Source organism: Phocoena phocoena, chromosome 2, assembly GCF_963924675.1.
Source record: "Phocoena phocoena chromosome 2, mPhoPho1.1, whole genome shotgun sequence".
Taxonomy (NCBI): domain Eukaryota; kingdom Metazoa; phylum Chordata; class Mammalia; order Artiodactyla; family Phocoenidae; genus Phocoena; species Phocoena phocoena.
Window position 1 is genome coordinate 99,124,406 of NC_089220.1, and position 18,181 is coordinate 99,142,586.

The 18,181-nt window shown below is 35.9% G+C and overlaps 1 protein-coding gene across 5 annotated transcripts in view; it reads right to left on the reverse strand.

Annotated features, from left to right (window-relative positions):
* The window catches only part of NEDD4 (NEDD4 E3 ubiquitin protein ligase), a 134,249-nt gene that overhangs the window by 74,877 nt on the left and 41,191 nt on the right, over positions 1-18,181 (reverse strand). For 4 of the 5 annotated variants that reach the window (XM_065871229.1, XM_065871228.1, XM_065871227.1 and 1 more), the window contains exon 1: positions 14,025-15,569. The exons of the other annotated variant lie outside the window; for it this stretch is intronic. In XM_065871229.1, coding sequence (XP_065727301.1) covers positions 14,025-15,569 — 1,545 coding nt within the window. Of the gene's footprint in view, positions 1-14,024; positions 15,570-18,181 lie in introns of those variants that run through there. 5 annotated transcript variants of the gene reach the window in all.

Below are 18,181 nucleotides of genomic sequence, written 5' to 3' on the forward strand. Positions count from 1 at the left end.
TCCTCCTGTTAATTTTCTGTATAATTCTTATTTATTTCTGTCTTTATTTTGAATATCTTAGTCTTGATGTAGTTTTGTCCCCAAGAATATACATAATCGAAATTGAGTATAAGTGAAAAGAATTATGCTTTACATTTTAATATGGCTTTGGAAAAACCATATTCAGTTGAAAAATGTATCATGATCTTTAATTTAGAGTCTTAGGAAGAAGTGCCTCCCTAGATTTCTAGTCTGTATTTAGTTGCAGAACACGGGATCTTAGTTGCTACATGTGGGATCTTTAGTTGCGGCATGTGGGATCTAGTTCCCTGACCTGGGATCGAACCCGGGCCCCCTGCACTGGGAGCACTGAATCTTAGCCACTGGACCACCAGGGAAGTCCCTGCATTACTTTTTAAAATGTTCTTTTCATGAATTTACTATTACTTAACTTTTAACCTGGATTCTTAGATTTATATATGATTCATATTGTACATATATAAAACAATTATTATGTTATGCACTGTGTCACTTTTTAGTGTACAGCACACCTTCATAAACTCTCACAACAATATTATAAGGCAGATAATAATAGCCACTTTTTACTGAGCACCAACTATTTGCCAAACAGATATCAAATTTCCAGTCCTCAAAATAACTTCACCAAGTTTCATACACTTCATGTTCCCTAAACAGGAAATTAAGACGCAGAGAAGCTTTAAGAGGAATTAATACAGCTAATTCACTATAAAGCACATTTTCACTCTACTGGGGAATGAGGAAGATAAGGTATCCCAGCTCATTGAAGATTTGTGGCGATTAAGGCGGAGGTAAGGTGTAGTTAGGTGATCAATTCTAAGTCCTAACTCTAATCTTACTTTTAGGTTCCAGAATACAGCCTCGGTTACATCGATAACAAATGTATTATCAAAAAGTGTCTGATTAAAGACACAGAAAATCCTATGCTAAATAATTGGCACGCTCAGCCCCAAAGTGAAATGAAGATCATAACATAGATGAAGAATCAGATAGACACATGTTAAAGGAGAAGAATCCATCTTGAGTTATGTCAACACTAAAATGACCTAGATGACTTAGAAAGAGATCCAGTCAAAACAGTTTAGAACTACTGTTAATTTTGTTAAGTGTGATAATTGAATGGCACTTTTGTATATTTAAAAGGTCCTTCTCTATTACAGATACACTCTGAAGTATTTATGGGTAAAATTACATGTTGTATGGGATTTACTTAAAAAAAACTTACAGAAAAAAAGGAGGGGAGGATGTGGAAGCAACCTAAATGTCCATCAACAGAGGAATGAATAAAGAATATGTGGTACATATATACAATTCCTGAACATTACTCAGCCATAAAAAAGAACAAAATAATGCCATTTACAGTGACATGGATGGACCCAGAGATTGTCATACTGAGTTAAGTAAGTCAGACAGAGAAAGACAAATATCATATGATATCACTTATATGTGGACTCTAAAGAAATGGTACAAAGGAACCTATTTACAAAATAGAAATTGAGTCACAGATGTAGAAAACAAACTTGTGGTTACTGGGGTGAGGAATAAATTGGGAGATTGGGATTGACATACACACACTACTATATATAAAATAGATAACTAATAAGAACTTGCTGAATAGCACAGGAAACTATTCAATATGCTGTAATGACCCATTATGTGGGAAAAGAATCTAAAAAAGTGTGGATATATGGGTATGTCTAACTGACTAACTTTGCTATACAGCAGAAACTAACACAACATTGTAAATCAACTATACTCCAAAAAAAAAAAAAAATTAAAAAAAAAAGGATGGGAAAAGACGGATGACCTGATGGACAAAATGTTGGTAATTACTGAAATTGGGAATTCACTGGGGGCTCACACGGGGGGATCACTGCATTATTCTTTCTACTTTTGTGTGTGTTTGAAATTTTCCACAATAAAAAGTTTTAAAATATTAGGGAAGAAAAGACACAGCTTCCAACGATTTAGGTAGTTTATAATAGTTATTGAAGGAAAAGAACATAGTGAAACTCAAAGAGTTGCAGGAGGTAGAAACACACAGTATGTGATATTTGATCAATAAAATTAATCAGAAAGAAGAAAGTAGTTATAAGTGTTGGGTCACAAGTCAGAAGAATAGAAAAATAAAAGTTTCAGAGATAAACTGGTTCTCTAGAAATAGGCTTAAATAATCCCTGAACCTCACTTTCACTCAACAATGGCAAGCAAACAGGACTTGATCAGGACTTCTTCAGAGAGTAAAAGTTAGTAATCAGATTGCAGTCAGCCCAAGTGGAAACTTTCCTTTAGACAACTCTCTTTTTGTTCTGTATGATGCTATTTTTACTAAAATAACCTTCCCCAAGCAGCTTTATTTATCCTGTAGATTCCCCCTATTGTAGTGAAAAATGAATTCCTCTTGGTTAGAAATGTAGAAAAGGGCTTTAGAGTACATAACAGAGCTGAGTAAGTAAGTAAGTAATATGACATTTACTAGACTTACGATCCTGACTACATCATTTTAACTTTTCTGAGCTTGTTCTCTTATTTCTAATGTGGAGATAATCACTATCTCAGAGAGTTTTTTGAAATGTGGTATATAACGTATGCTGACTGATTTAAACTTTTACAGATATCAGGTTAAGAGTTTAAAAAAGAATATATCAGGATTTTGTCCAAGTTAAAACAATCAGTGATGAGGTTTCAGGTTCTAGTGTGACAGTAAGCACCCAATGTTCTTCTCCATTAGGGGGTCATTTTGGTCTCCTCTTCCTTCTCCCCTGTACCCAAACACAGTTTTAACAGGTCTATCTTCTTTCTCAGAGGACAGGCACACACATTTACATTTAAATATATTGCCAAGAACGTAAAAGGTTGGGAGATGTGTTAAGGAAACTACAGATTCTTTTATAAAGGATGTTTAAATTTGGTCTTTCTACGAGCATCTTCACTTCTAGAATATACACAATGTATTTCAGACAACAGATATGAAAACCAGGCACCTTACTGACTATATTAATTAAATTATAATCAGTACCTTAAGAATTTGATAAGTAAATATCACTTTTAAGGCATGGTTTACCTTGAACTAACTCAGTTTCAGAACCTATGAAAGAAATCACCTCCATTTCTAGTTTATCACTAACCAGGGCTATAAAACATAACTGGGCAATCGTTGCAAGTTTCTTCTCTGGAGGAACAAACTGACCTTTGAGAAAAGACCTCCAGACACTGACAGTTAGAAGTCTCCCTACAATGAAGTGTACCATTTGAAAAGCCCCACAGAATTACAGAGCCTCCAGATAACTTCATAGTGACTCACTCTCAAATAGGAATAGACAGCCAAGGTTCACCAGCCACCTGGAGGACAATGTCTAATAACAAAGAGGAACAAACAACAACAGCAAAACGGCCCACAGGAACCAGAGACAATGTAGGACCCGTAACAAAATTTAAAAGAAAAAGCCTTAAGTAAAATATTCTCAGAGAGATAAGAGATTACACTTATAAAACAAGAATAAGAATAGGGAATCATCAAAAAATAAGATAGAACTTGAGAAATTAAAATAACCACAATTTTAAAATTAAAGAGAAGAAAAAACTGAGGGAAATCTTCCAGAAAGTAGAATAAGGAGGCAAAGAAACAGAAAACAGGAGAGAAAAGTAAATTATAAGATCAATCTGGGAGGTGCAAACTTTGGCTAACAGGAATTCTGGGAAGAGAGAACACAGAGAAAAAGGCAGAAAGGAAATCTTCAAAGAAAAAAACACCTGATTTTTAAAACAGGCACATGTGTCATCTTGATAAAAATTTAAATTAGTTAAAAATTATAGAGACGATCACATAGCTCAGAGTTTAGGCGTTCACCTGCCTGAAGTAGGTATACGGACATTATTATATATTATTTTACTGTTCTCTGGTCCTTTTTTTAAATGGATAATGCTGTCTTCTCATCTAAATTAGAAACTCTTCAAAGCCAGGAATAATATTTGCCACTCGCAGCAGGCACATATTCTATTTCTGATAAATACTTGTTAAACTCATTTGCTTTGAAGATGACTTGAGTTTGCGTTAAGCTCTGTGACTCCTTAAGAGGGTTCAGTCTTTCAGTCTTGGTACAAAAGGTAAAGGTCATTCTTAGCTAAAACAGTTACTTGAAATTCCAGGAACAACACTGAGAAGCCAGCTCTTACATCAAGTCTGAAATGAAGTCATTTTATCAAACAATGATAAACTTAAAGCCACTCAAATGGCCTTTGTTTAAATGCCCTTAAAACTTTTGGCCCATTCAATCTTCTTTTCAGAAAACTTGATCTGAGCCTCTACCCAGACACATACTTCTACGGTACTAGTTAGTGGAATATGTAGGCTATGAATCAGACTCCACTGTGGAAACTAATCCTTGAGTCACAATCATAATATTCCATTGGCATCCACCCCAGGGACAAGGTATTCATTAAAGAGTGCCACTCTTTCATGCAGAGGATGAAGCATCAAGAAGCTTCCACTAAAGGAGGCAAGAATATGCAGTGGAGAAAAGACAGCCTCTTCAATAAGTGGTGCTGGGAAAATTGGACATGTATATGTAAAAGTATGAGATTAGGACACTCCCTAACACCTAAACACAAAAATAAACTCAAAATGTCAAAATGGATTAAAGACCTAAATGTAAGGCCAGACACTATCAAACTCTTAGAGGAAAATATAGGCAGAACACTCCATGACATAAATCACAGCAAGATACTTTTTGACCCACCTCCTAGAGAAATGGAAATAAAAACAAAAATAAACAAATGGGACCTAGTGAAATTTAAAAGCTTTTGCACAGCAAAGGAAACCATAAACAAGACCAAAAGACAACCCTCAGAATGGGAGAAAATATTTGCAAATGAAGCAACTGACAAAGGATTAAGCTCCAAAATTTGCAAGCAGCTCATGCAGCTCAATAACAAAAAAACAAACAACCCAATCCAAAAATGGGCAGAAGACCTAAATAGACACTTCTCCAAAGAAGATATACAGATTGCCAACAAACACATGAAAGAATGCTCAACATCATTAATCATTAGAGAAATGCAAATCAAAACTACAATGAGATATCATCTCACACCGGTCAGAATGGCCATCATCAAAAAATCTAGAAACCAAGGCACAGGGATATTAGCTCGGGGCTTTGTGACAGCCTGGAGGGGTGGGATGGGGAGAGTGGGAGGGTGGGAGACGCAAGAGGGAAGACATATGGGAACATATGTATATGTATAGCTGATTCACTTTGTTATAAAGCAGAAACTAACACACCATTGTAAAGCAATTATACTCCAATAAAGATGTTTAAAAAAAATAATTAAAAAAAAAATAAACATGCAAAAAAAAAAAATCTAGAAACAATAAATGCTGGAGAGAGTGTGGAGAAAAGGGAACCCTCTTGCACTGTTGGTAGGAATGTAAATTGATACAGCCACTATGGAGAACAGTATGGAGGTTCCTTAGAAAACTAAAAATAGAACTACCATGCGAGACAGCAATCCCACTACTGGGCATATACCCTGAGAAAACCATAATTCAAAAAGAGTCATGTACCAATACGTTCATTGCAGCCCTATTTACAATAGCCAGGACATGGAAGCAATCTAAGTGTCCATCAACAGATGAATGGATAAAGAAGATGTGGCACATATATACAATGGAATATTACTCAGCCATAAAAAGAAATGAAATTGATTTATTTGTAGTGAGGTGGATGGACCTAGAGTCTGTCATACAGAGTGAAGTAAGTCAGAATGAGAAAAACAAATACCGTATGCTAACACATCTATATGGAATTTAAGAAAAAGAAAATGTCATGAAGAACCTAGGGGTAAGACGGGAATAAAGACACAGACCTACTAGAGAATGGACTTCAGGATATGGGGAGGGGGAAGGGTAAGCTGTGACAAAGTGAGAGAGTGGCATGGACATATATACACTACCAAACGTAAAACAGATAGCTAGTGGGAAGCAGCCGCATAGCACAGGGAGATCAGTTCGGTGGTTTGTGACCACCTAGACGGGTGGGATAGGGAGGGTGGGAGGGAGGAAGATGCAAGAGGGAAGACATATGGGAACATGTGTATATGTATAACTGATTTACTTTGTTATAAAGCAGAAAGTAACACACCATTGTAAAGCAATTATACTCCAATAAAGATGTTAAAAAAAATAAAATAAAATAAAAGCTAGCCAGGATCTGGGAAAAAAAAAAAAAAAAGAAGCTTCCACTCATCATTACAGTCATCCCTCAAATATCCTAGTTTGGTTATCTGTGCAAGGCTGTGTGGTCACCCTCATCTAGATTCTAGTTGTCTCTACCCCATTCCAAAGGGTCCCCTTGGCTTCAGTCATTAATTTAATAAATACTTACTGAGTGTCTACTTTGAGCTAAGCACTGTTCTAAGTACTGAGGATATAGCGGTGAATAAGACAAACAAGTCCCTGATTTAGGGAATTGCATTCTAGTAAATTAGAGCCCAGAAAAGATTACCCATTTGCCTAATCCCTTCTCTAGAATTCAATCAATTCTGGAAAATTTATCAATACATTTGCTTGCCTGCCTGCCTGCCTATCTATCTCCCTATCTTTAACTTTTTTCTTGCTATGCTTCCTTTTTCTCATTGCTTACCTGAAATGTTTAATGTGTTATTAGGCTCCCTGAAGTTAGGCTAAGCCACAAGCAGCCATGAAGACCACAAAAACCCAGCTAACCGATAAAATGTCTTCAACTGCTCCAACGGAATACAGTTCCTAAGATTTTCATATAGTGATTTATGCTTGAGAATGGATATATACTTTTAAGTAGCATTACAAAGTTACACATAAAGGATTTTTAAACTTTCTCCCTATAGATCTATCAAGAGGATAGCTTATAAGTAAGCATTAATTATAGACGGTGTTTCATTTCATTACATAAGCCAATGTAAGATTCAAACATTCTCAGTAGTACCCTAAACTGGCACTGCTAGAGCAAAGTATATTGGAAAGACTGAAAGTGTTCACAAAGAGGAAGATTGAAGCTATTGCTTGAGTAAGCCAGAATAGTTAAGAAAAATACATTTCCATTGCATATTTTTCAAATCTCATGCTGAGAGGGGAAAAAGTTAATGTAGGCAACAATTTCAAAAACAACACAAACCAGAATTACAGCCATAATGAATTCAAGAGATTTCTTTAAGTAGAACTGCATGCCTTATAGACCAATATTTTTAACTTCTTAAATGAAACTAAAATGTAATCCTAGAAGATTTAATAGTCACAATTCTGCAAGAGTCATACTAAAGTTCTTTTGTGAGACAGGCAGACAATCTTGCTCTTGAATGTCTGTTGGTCCAAACAATCTCTTCTGCATCACATGGTCTCAATCAATAACTAGTCTAAATGTCCAAGAGGATTTAAAACTCCTTGCAAATTATTTTAGCCCTGGCCACAGCATACCTATGGTTCTTCTTTATGTAAAAGTGGAAGAGGGACTCACTGGATACTTCAACTATGAACTGTATTACTGTTCTCATTTAAAAAAATTGTCTTAAGCCTTGCTTCTCAAAGTGCGTTTGAGGAATTAGCAGCATTGGTATGACCTGGGAGCACGTTAGAAATACGGAACCCTGAGGCCCCACTCCAGACCTACTGAACCAAAATCTGCCTTTTAACAAGATCTCTAGGAGATGTACACACACATGAAAATTTGAAAATCAGTAGTCCAAATGACAACTTAATAAGCCATGGTCCAGTTGCAATCCTTAAAGCATTAGAAGGCAGCTTACCAACAAATATTTGAAAGAGGAAAAAAAAGGAAGTAGTCCTAGGAACTTCCCTGGTGGCGCAGTGGTTAAGAATTTGCTTGCCAATGCAGGGGACATGGGTTCAATCCCTGGTCCAGGAAGATCCCACATGCCATGGAGCAACTAAGCCCGTGCACCACAACTACTGAAGCTTGTGCACCTAGAGCCCGCAAGCCACAACTACGGGGCCTGTGCACCACAACTACTGAAGCCCACGTGCCCTAGAGCCCGTGTGCTGCAACTACTGAAGCCCGTGCGCTCTAGGGCTCATGTGCTGCAACTACTGAGCCCGTGTGCTGCAACTACTGAAGCCCACGCACCTAGAGCCCATGCTCTGCAACAAGAGAAGCCACCGCAATGAGAGGCCCGTGCACCGCAATGAAGGGTAGCCCCAGCTCGCCACAACTAGAGAAAGCCCGCACGCAGCAACAAAGACCCAACACAGCCAAAATAAATAAATAAAAAGAGCTATTTCATTAAAAAAAGGAAGTAGTTCTAGATAATATTATTTTAGCTATATCATAAAATGTTATACTCAGCTTTTGTAAGAGGGATGAAAGATAAAAATTAAGAATGTTTTAATGTAAACATTAAGAATGTTTCTGTACTTGATGAACATAAAGACATTGTCCATTGTACCACCAATATCCTTGATGTAAACTTCTTGCTTGGTAATATTTCATCTATTAAGGTAAATCACAAAATGTTTCACAGTGTTATGGTTTTTATCTTAGATGTAATACATCTAAGTCAAGAGAAGGCATGATCACCACACCCCTCTGCCAAGATATCCTAGAACCCTGACTAGAAACATCATGGGATCTCTTGGTCAAGGTATTCTTTGTTATGACCCATCCATGAATTGGGCTACCAGGTATATAAACATGCTAGCTGCTTGCCCTTCCAAGTTCTCAGATCTGCTCTAGTTATATATAAAAAGTTTTGTGAAATCTCAGCGAAGGTAAAATTGCTTTCCGACAACTGCTGCTATGTTGAGAGTCTTCCCCCAGATATCGCACTAAACCAGGGCACATCGGCTCACCTCTTGTTTACAGGCTATCTCTAAATGTTGGTCTTCACCTGACCATAGTCTTCCAGTCTCCCACTTCGCCAACAAAGAATACCGAACCACACACTTGAGCAAGACTTCAGGTATTTTGTGTATTTGTTGGCAAGATCATTGGATGCCCTTCTCAGCACTCATTCACTCCTGCTAACCACCCTCCTGACCTCAACACATTGGCTGGCCACACCCAGGGACTCTGCCAAGCCCCTTCTGCCCATACAGCCTCCGGTCCTGGCTTCTCCTAGTTCATCCTGTTCCCTGTCACCCATAACATAAAGGGAGAGTGGATCTAGAAGGGCCAGGCCTCACCACAGGTAGCCCACGGTGGGCTCCACATGCTGGAAGAAGCCGGTCACAGCAAGACAGAGGTGCCTCTTCTCCAAGTCCTTTCTAGGAAGAGGCCTTAAACCCTCACCTGTTTTCTACCTGGAAGCTCTATTTTTGTTTTGTCTCATTTTGGGTGGTAGGGAGGCGGAGAAGAACGTTAGGGTAATGCTGCTCGCCAAGAGTTGTGACTACTCAGAGGTGGTTTCACGCCTTCACTCCTAACTGTTTGTTCCCTTCATTTCATATTGCTCAGTCTCCATTTCAGTTTTCACTGCCGATGCTCACTTATTCTTCACTTCTAAGGTGAAAGAACAGAGAGCTACGGACCTTTTCTCCTCCTAGAGAACAGGCTGCAATATCCTTGTGGACAGCTTGTCTTACGCAATTGTAACCACATAATACCATGCCTTCTATATAATAGCCATTAAATATATACCTTGCCTACACTAACTCATGACTATTTTTATGACGTTGAGCGAACAAGCTATGCCTGCTGTTTTTGCTTCCTCACCTGTTTCATTCTTTCTTCAACCAGGCTTTTACACTATGCTCCTGAACCTACTTTTACTAAAGCCACCAAGGACCTCTTACACTCAATGGATACCTAAATTCCATGGCACTGCGTGCTGCTCACCTTGAACGTTCCCTTCCCTTGGCTTCCAGGCCTCCAAGCTCTCCTGGCCTCTCTGCTCCTCCGGTGGCTCTTTCTTGGACTCCTTTTTATCTCCTCTTCCACTGTTTCTCCAAAGGTGGTAGTTCCCAGAATTCTGATTTATCACTCCTCCCATGTCACTTTCATGCTTTTTTTCAGTTCATCCTTACCTAAGTCTTTGACTAGACTCACGACTCCCAAGCTACATTTCCAGCTCTCACTTCTCTCCTGAGTCCTGAGCCTGTATCTCCAACTACCTTACTTGACAGCAGTATTACCAGGGCAGCTTCTCAGTACAGAAACTTCATGACGCATGGTTTTTTCTTTGCCCTCCCAATCTGGCCCCTTCTCCTGAATTCCCTATCTTAGTTCGTGATGTCACTATTCACCTGGCCATCCAAGTTAAGAAAACTTTAATTCACTTATAATCCATGGTGTCATAAGAAAGTATCATCTAAAAACATAAAAGTGAGCATGTCACACTCTCAAATAACGACTTCCATTGCCTAACTATTACCTGTTAGCAGGAGACACACTGCTTTCTTTCAGCATGAGGTGCTCCATGCAATGGGACTCCCACCCACTGCCAGCGTATCATCTCCTCCCACATCCCTGGACTCCCTGTGCTAGAGTCACACTGCATCTTTCTCACTTTCTCATATACAGCTCTATTTTAGTACATCACACTTTAGACTGGAATTTTTTTTATCTACCAGTGTGTCTCTAACTAGGATGGGAGTTCCCCCAAGTAGAAACTGTGCTTCAGTATCTTTTATTCCCAGAACTTGAGTCAGTGACTGGCAAACAGTAGGCACTCAAACGTGTGCCAGATGAATGAGTTAAAGACACAACTACAGAGAAATACAAAGTATTTCGGAAGCAAACAATTCACCTCCCTGAACCACCCTGAAATTAATATTTTAGTTCTTCAGTTCTAAGAAAGGTACATATACATGCACACACCTCTCACCAGGTTTCTAAAACTGGTCATTAACATTGCTGCATTACAGTTTTAGGGTTAATACTTATAAACTATATTGATTTTTATAGGAAAGATTAAGTGTTCAAAATAAATTTAACCAAATGTCTCTAAATATTCTGCTAAAGTTAATAAAATAAGGACTAAGAAAATAATGGAACACTAAAAATAGTAAATATTTAAAACAGTTGTTTTGGGAAGAACAGCTAAATATATTATTGAAATGTAAATTCTTGAGATTAGTTTTAAAGGCTTTGAAAGAATTAAAACATAGTTTTTAAAAGTTCTTCTACACTAGGCTTAAGCAATTTACCTACCTAGGATTAAATAACAGAAAATAAACAAAAACGTTTATAATAAAAAGAAAAATGTAAAGTCAAAATTTCTGATAAAAGCATGCATATACATGAAGTATGGAAGACATATACAAGCTTAGGCAAATGCTAAGGTATTTTAAATAATAGGGCAATGAAATTTCTGAGCATCCTAACAATACATGAAATTTAAAAAAAACAACAGATAGGGAAAAATAAAATAATAATAGAGTAAACTAACTATTGCACAGATTTTAGAAATCTGAATGGTAATTTCTGTAACTGTATAAAAACCATCTTAGCTCCTTAACCTATCTCTTGATCGAGCTGACAATACACACAATGTTAAAATATCAAATATCTACTTTCAGATCAAAAGTCATTATAAAGCCTTTACAAAAGTAATATTGTCTCTCAAAAAATATATATAATATATGCCAGTTATTGTTATGCTCTTTGATGGCAATAAGTGAAATCAACATTATTATGTGGAATACAAAGTCTCATCTTCATCCCAAGTTGTAAACAACACACAGAACCCCAGTCGCAGATACAGGTAAAAGTTCTCACTAAATTTAAAAAATTAGCCAGTAATGAGCTGTTGATTATAGAGAGCTAGAAACTGGATACTATTCTCCTAGAGACTGGTAGCTAAACACAGAAGAAAAGAATCTGTAGACCTCTCAGTGCTTTAGAAACCAGGGTCCCTGACCAAAGCAGTGATTTAATTTCATGGCTGCTGGGTACAGATAGCTGACATTACTAAATGCTACTCTAATATCAACTTGTTAAATGTGAATCCAGACTCAGCATATCAGAATACTAACCCAGACTAACTGGAGTCATGGGAAATATTTTGGGAGCTGTTTATTTATAAATGAGTTACAATATACCACTATAATTAGATTAATATATAATTATTGATAAACACAGGATTATTTCTAAAACCCCATTATTGTTGTCACTGCTATGTTTAGAAAAAACAACATTACTATTTTTCCTCTTAAAACAAGCCCTTGATTTACCACTAAACAATTAGATCAATTTAGATCCAGTATGTGTTAAATGTAATGGTCCTATATTGTTTACAGTTCTTGTATAAACAGCTGTTTAATAAACATTAAAAGGAGGAACAATTTAAAGCTCTCCAGCAAATGACACACTTCCGAACTATTTTATAACCCAATAATCTATCAAAAAAAAAATAGAATCTGCAGAAAGCTAGGCTGTCACAAAATAGCATTTAAGTTAGTTTACCTAATTTTAAATAAAGCCAATAAAAGTGTATCTTTTAGCCACACAAAAGGCAGTCACACTTTTTAAAAAAACATTAAAAATACCATTTTTTCAAAAGCATCAACAACAACAAACTATAATATTACCACAAAACCAACTATTTAAAGGATATTTCTAGAAATATTTCTAGGTTAATTTTTCCTTTCAGGTTAATTATTTCATTAAATGTAAAATAAATTTACAAGGTACATGTTGTACAATTAGCAAACTATTAATGTATTTCTTCATAGTATCACTTAATTGCTTTTTTTTTAGAAGACAAGACAACTGAATGGATTATAATCTCCTAACAGCTGGTGTTTTAAAAGTTTTGTAAATGGAATTAATAATTCTAAAACATACACCAGAATTTGAAATGTGATCTTTATTCATCCTCAGTAAAGTAGCTGCTTATATTAACATCTGGGCATTGGATAACAAGAATTATATTTATCAGACTTCAAAAGAGAGAAAACAAACTAGCAATTACTTAATATTTTATTTGCCCAGAAGAGTTAAAAGAATCTTTAATATTGATTTTATTATACAAACACAGATAAACAGATAAGTTTTTTTCCCCCAAACTATTATGTACTGTCATCTAAAACTGGTTTAGTCAGAAACATTTTTTTCATTTGCAGAAATCTGGCAAGATCTTTCAAATACAGAAATTTAAAAAATCTATTTAAGCTCAAAACACTTAAAATACTTTGGAAAGGCCAAATTACATTAAAAAACTGTTTTGGTTAAGATTCACTAGAGTTAAATTACTAATATAATAAAGCAAAATTACCAAAATAACAAATTAATTGGGTAATTAGAGAATTATGGAAAATACCTAGCAATTGAAACCAAATTTAAAAATACAAAATTTAGAATTCAATATTGTTGAGTGAGTTACATTTTAGAAGGCACACTTAACTGGTAGCTAAAGAAAAATAGGGTGGAAACAAAATTCCTGTGGTTAAGGGTATATACAAATGCAGATAACATTTATTTTTCCTCTGCTTTAAACATTCAGCATAACAATTTTTATCGATGATCAAATAAATATATGTATTTTAAAGAAACATTTTCTCTATGTTCATTTATAAGAAGATTTTCACATTTTTTTTTTGATTTTCACATTTTTATGTAGACTTTTTACTGTTTAATACTTTGAGTGGCTTTCTATATTTTACTTTTTTTCACAGTGCTTAAGGAGGGGAGAATACAAAATGAGCATTTTTGAAAGTAGGAATAAAATACGGAGTTAGACATTAAAATACCATGCCACTTGAGGGCAAAACATATGAGGGCAAAATGTTATCATTATTTTAGCTTGTTTTTATGCGACAGAAATGTTTTATGGCTTAAATCACTTTGGAAAGTTTTTTTAAATACATATTTTCTACATTGATAAAATAACAAATAGAGTGAAAAACTACTGGGCATTTTTTTCAGATTTACAAATATAAAGTTCATGACTACACAGTGCTTGCTAGCTAAGGACCAAGAAAATATATAAAGCTGCCAAGTTACAATAAATTTTAGCCAAATATTTCATAGAGCCATTCTAGTATAAAATAACATTTACCAAGACCAAAGGAGACTTACCTTACAAGAATGCTGTAAAGAATTAGATAGTTCATTTGTGAAATCTCTGTTGCTGTCTCTTGTTAAATTATCAACTTTACCTTCATTTCTAGATGCAAACTTTATGAGTAATTGAGATGGTCCCCCCTTAGAACAACTGTGCTTAAGGCTGGATAAACAGGAAACATTTGGATAAGTTCCTCCCAATGAAATACTTCTTTGTAAAAGAGCATGGCTTTTGTTTATCTGTAAATGTGGTCTTTCCAACTGTCCATTGATATTTATTTGATAATCTACATTTGGGGAAGATGGTAAACATGCAGATGTCCTGTGCATAACCTTAATATACTCTGAATCAGAATTAAGCTTAATTTCTGACATCTCTGGTCTACAATCACCATTTGCTGTTTCACAACCTAATGCAGTTGCTTTTTGTTGGGTGAAATGCACTGAAACGCAAGAATATCCTTCAGATGACTTTTCACAGACAGTCTGATTTGGACTATTATTTGCAATAACAATTTTCTTTTGTAATGAGCTGTGAAGAGGTCGTATGTCTCTTACTTCTCTGGGAGTACAGATTGTTTTAGATAACCGAAGTCCATTGACAGCTGTTGAAAGAAATCCCTTAGCACTACTGCCATCTTCATTGTGGGCAATTTCACTAGGAGAAATAATAAACTGGTGTGAGGTCTGATAGGATCCTTTGCTTGGAGGAGTACCTGTACTTGTTAGAGAAGTTGGTGGGGTATCTGAAGGACTCCTAGGAAAAATGACTAAGGATGAACAACGTTTTAGTGGAATTTTCAAGTTCCTGCTCACAGGCAATTTCATAATCTCTAGTCCACGATCCAGGTCATGCTGGACAAAGGGAACTGTACTTCTACTTCTCGAAAAAATTTCACATGGAGTAGTATTCCTGTTTGGCAAACTTCTACTGGAGATGCTGTCAGAAGATGAATTTCCACCAAAAAAGGTATCATCAGTTGGTGGAAAAGTATAACCACTGCTATCACTGATGATACTGTTGGTGTATGAACCTCCACTGGTGATACTTGTGCATGACCCATAATCACTACCGTTGCTGCTATAAGACCCATTCTCACTGGCTGAGAAGTGACTAAGGCTACCACTGCAAATGGCAGGACTGCTCAAGAGGTTACCATCATCCACAGCATTCAGTTCATTATCAACCACAGCACTGCCATCCTTCAAGACACAAGTAAATGAAGCATCATCACCATCAGCTAAGACATTGCCAGACTGAAGACATCCACTGTACCTTGTTGGCTGTAGTGAAATCTGCAGACAGCTGCTCTTTTTATTAACATTTTCAGGTGAAGGAACAGATGATCCTTCCTGAGACTTAACGTTTTCCTTGATTAACGGAGGTAGTGTAGTCTGTCTGGGAGTCAGCTTCATTTGAACCACGTTAGACGTTGAAGTCCGTGTTGGTCTCGTGAAGCACATGTGAACACTGCTATCCGAATCATCTCCAGAGGTTTCTGACACAGGATAAGTATTGCTTCTTCTGGCTGCAAAGTGCAATCGTAAGCTTTGTGCCATTTGTTCTCATTTCCAAACATGTTAAGGGCTGAAAGTCATAACAAAGATCTCTGTCGGTAGACAGGCTAGAAGCAGCTGCACTGCATCGAAAGAAAAAATCATTTGTGGTGCCTAAAAGAGCTCAGAAGTCGTAGTCTTTATCCTAAGTAAAACCTTAGAGACCAGATATCACAGAAAGAAAAAGACGGCCCATTCCCGAGACTGACGTTTACAAAATGTCTTGAATCGTCTGTAGTCAAAATGCCTTCACTTACAAAGCACTTGATTTCCAGCGACCTTTAAGCTGAGCTCAGCTGCAGCACACTGCCTCAAACACTGCCAACCTTGTTTCAATTATACCTTCTCCAATTTGCATGAATGAGTAACACAAGAACAACAATCTTCTAGCATTTCAAATTGAAACAGTATTTTTTCACTCCAGCTCTACTAAATGAACACTTAACTATGTGAATCACGGTGCCTATGCTTTCTCCAGCAGAGTTTGACCACTAATATTTTTACCCATAGGGATAGTATTACAGGAAGTTGGTAGGAATGAAACTCCATGTAATTGAGTATCAAATCAAGGATTGAATTTCCAAACAGTCAATTTAGTAAACAGAGAAATCTAGTCAATTTAGTCAATTTAGTAAACATAGAAAGGAATATAGACTGTTAATATTTTTAAAATGAGTAAATTCAAACATGTATAAATTTGGAAATACCAAAACTTTGAGGTGAATTAAAACTTTAGCATTAAATCAAATAGATAAATATTTTAGCTTCCAAAACACTACGTACTTATAAATAGTGAAAGCTGAAGGATCGAAATACAAAATTAGCCTAGTAATACTACTGCAAAACTTGAGCATACGTCTGAGGAAAAAAAAGTTTGAGAGAAGCTGTCACCAAGCATTTTCTCCTGTAATTTTAAGGCTTTTCCAGCCAAGCAGTACAGTCTTTAAATGATGCCATTTATATTCTGACTATTAAAACTCTGCCAAGAAATAGCCTAAGCAAACATTCCATTAAAAATATATGCAGATTAGACAGAAAAACTATCCCCCGATATAGTTTGAGCACACAAGATATTTTATTCCACTGTCTCTGCAATTCATTCACTTTAGAGAGTGTTGTGGTAGGTAAAGACGTCTAAAAAGCATTTAACGCATCAAATAAACATATCTCAATGCCAATTCTGTTCTGAAAAACTCTAAGAGCTCTTTGCTGTCCCCTACTGGTGCACTGAAACAATTCATTTAGTTGTTCGATATCTGTGAAGAAGTATAAACCATGCTGCATATTTCTTGATATAAACAAAGTACATACTTGTTTACATTTTTGAGTACTAGGACTGCCCTAGAGGTGGAATTACTTACCCACTGCTGATAAAGCTCCTGCAGGAGAGAACAGTAGACTGTTTGTCCTTTTAGACGTTGTGATTTTGTATATGTATTTTTCTGCTGTGTATTTATTTAACTTTTACTTTATTTTCAGTTTACTAGGTAACAGAAGTTTAATATTTTAATTTCTCCCCTAAATGTCATAGACCAAGGTTGGTATTCTATTTGAAAGAAACAAATTTATTTTTAAATAATACTCTAGGGTATATTTAAACCCCTTACCTGAATTTTACAGCTGGAACTCCAGTAATAAATATATACTGGCTCATTCATAGGAAAGTAAAAAGTAAAATAGTTCAGTTGTTTACACCACATGGTACTACACCCAAGTTGTATTTTTCTAAGTTTTTTTTTCTAAGTAAAAGCAAATATGTAAAACATCTACTTGCACTTTGTTTAAAAAAGAAAACTTAAGATAGATCTGTTCTCAATCACAATTTTCTACACAGTGTTTTTAATCAATTAAGAGGACAAAATAGAAATATGGAATTTACTAAATTCTATTTCTGACTAGAATGAGATAGTACTATGTTTTAAAATGGGTACAATTATAAACTTAGTAATAAAATTATTATGCTATTTTGGTTTTGTATAATCTACTTTATGATTTTATAGACTTCAGTACATATTCCCTTATAATCTTGTTTCTTTAAGAAGCAAGAGTCCTAATCTTTTCACTATACCTTCAAATAACTACAGCAGCTTTCCTTCTTGAATTAAGTTAGGAATCTAATGACTCAAAAAATGGATCATTTCTAATAAGCTGATCAATGAGATTAAACTGCTCATGTCTGTGGCCTAAAACTTCCGGTAAATAAGCAAATATTCTTTGGTTGTTTTTTTTTAATTTTTAAATTTTATTTATTTTTTATACAACAGGTTCTTATTAGTCATCAATTTTATACACATCAGTGTATACATGTCAATCCCAATCGCCCAATACATCACACAACACCCCCCCACCGCTTTCCCCCCTAGGTGTCCATACGCTTGTTCTCTACATCTGTGTCTCAATTTCTGCCCTGCAGACCGGTCCATCTGTACGCTTTTTATAGGTTCCACATATGTGCATTAATATACGATATTTGTTTTTCTCTTTCTGACTTACTTCACTCTGTATGACAGTCTCTAAATCCATCCACGTCTCTACAAGAGACCCAATTTCGTTCGTTTTTAAGGCTGAGTAATATTCCATTGTATATATGTACCATATCTTCTTTATCCATTCGT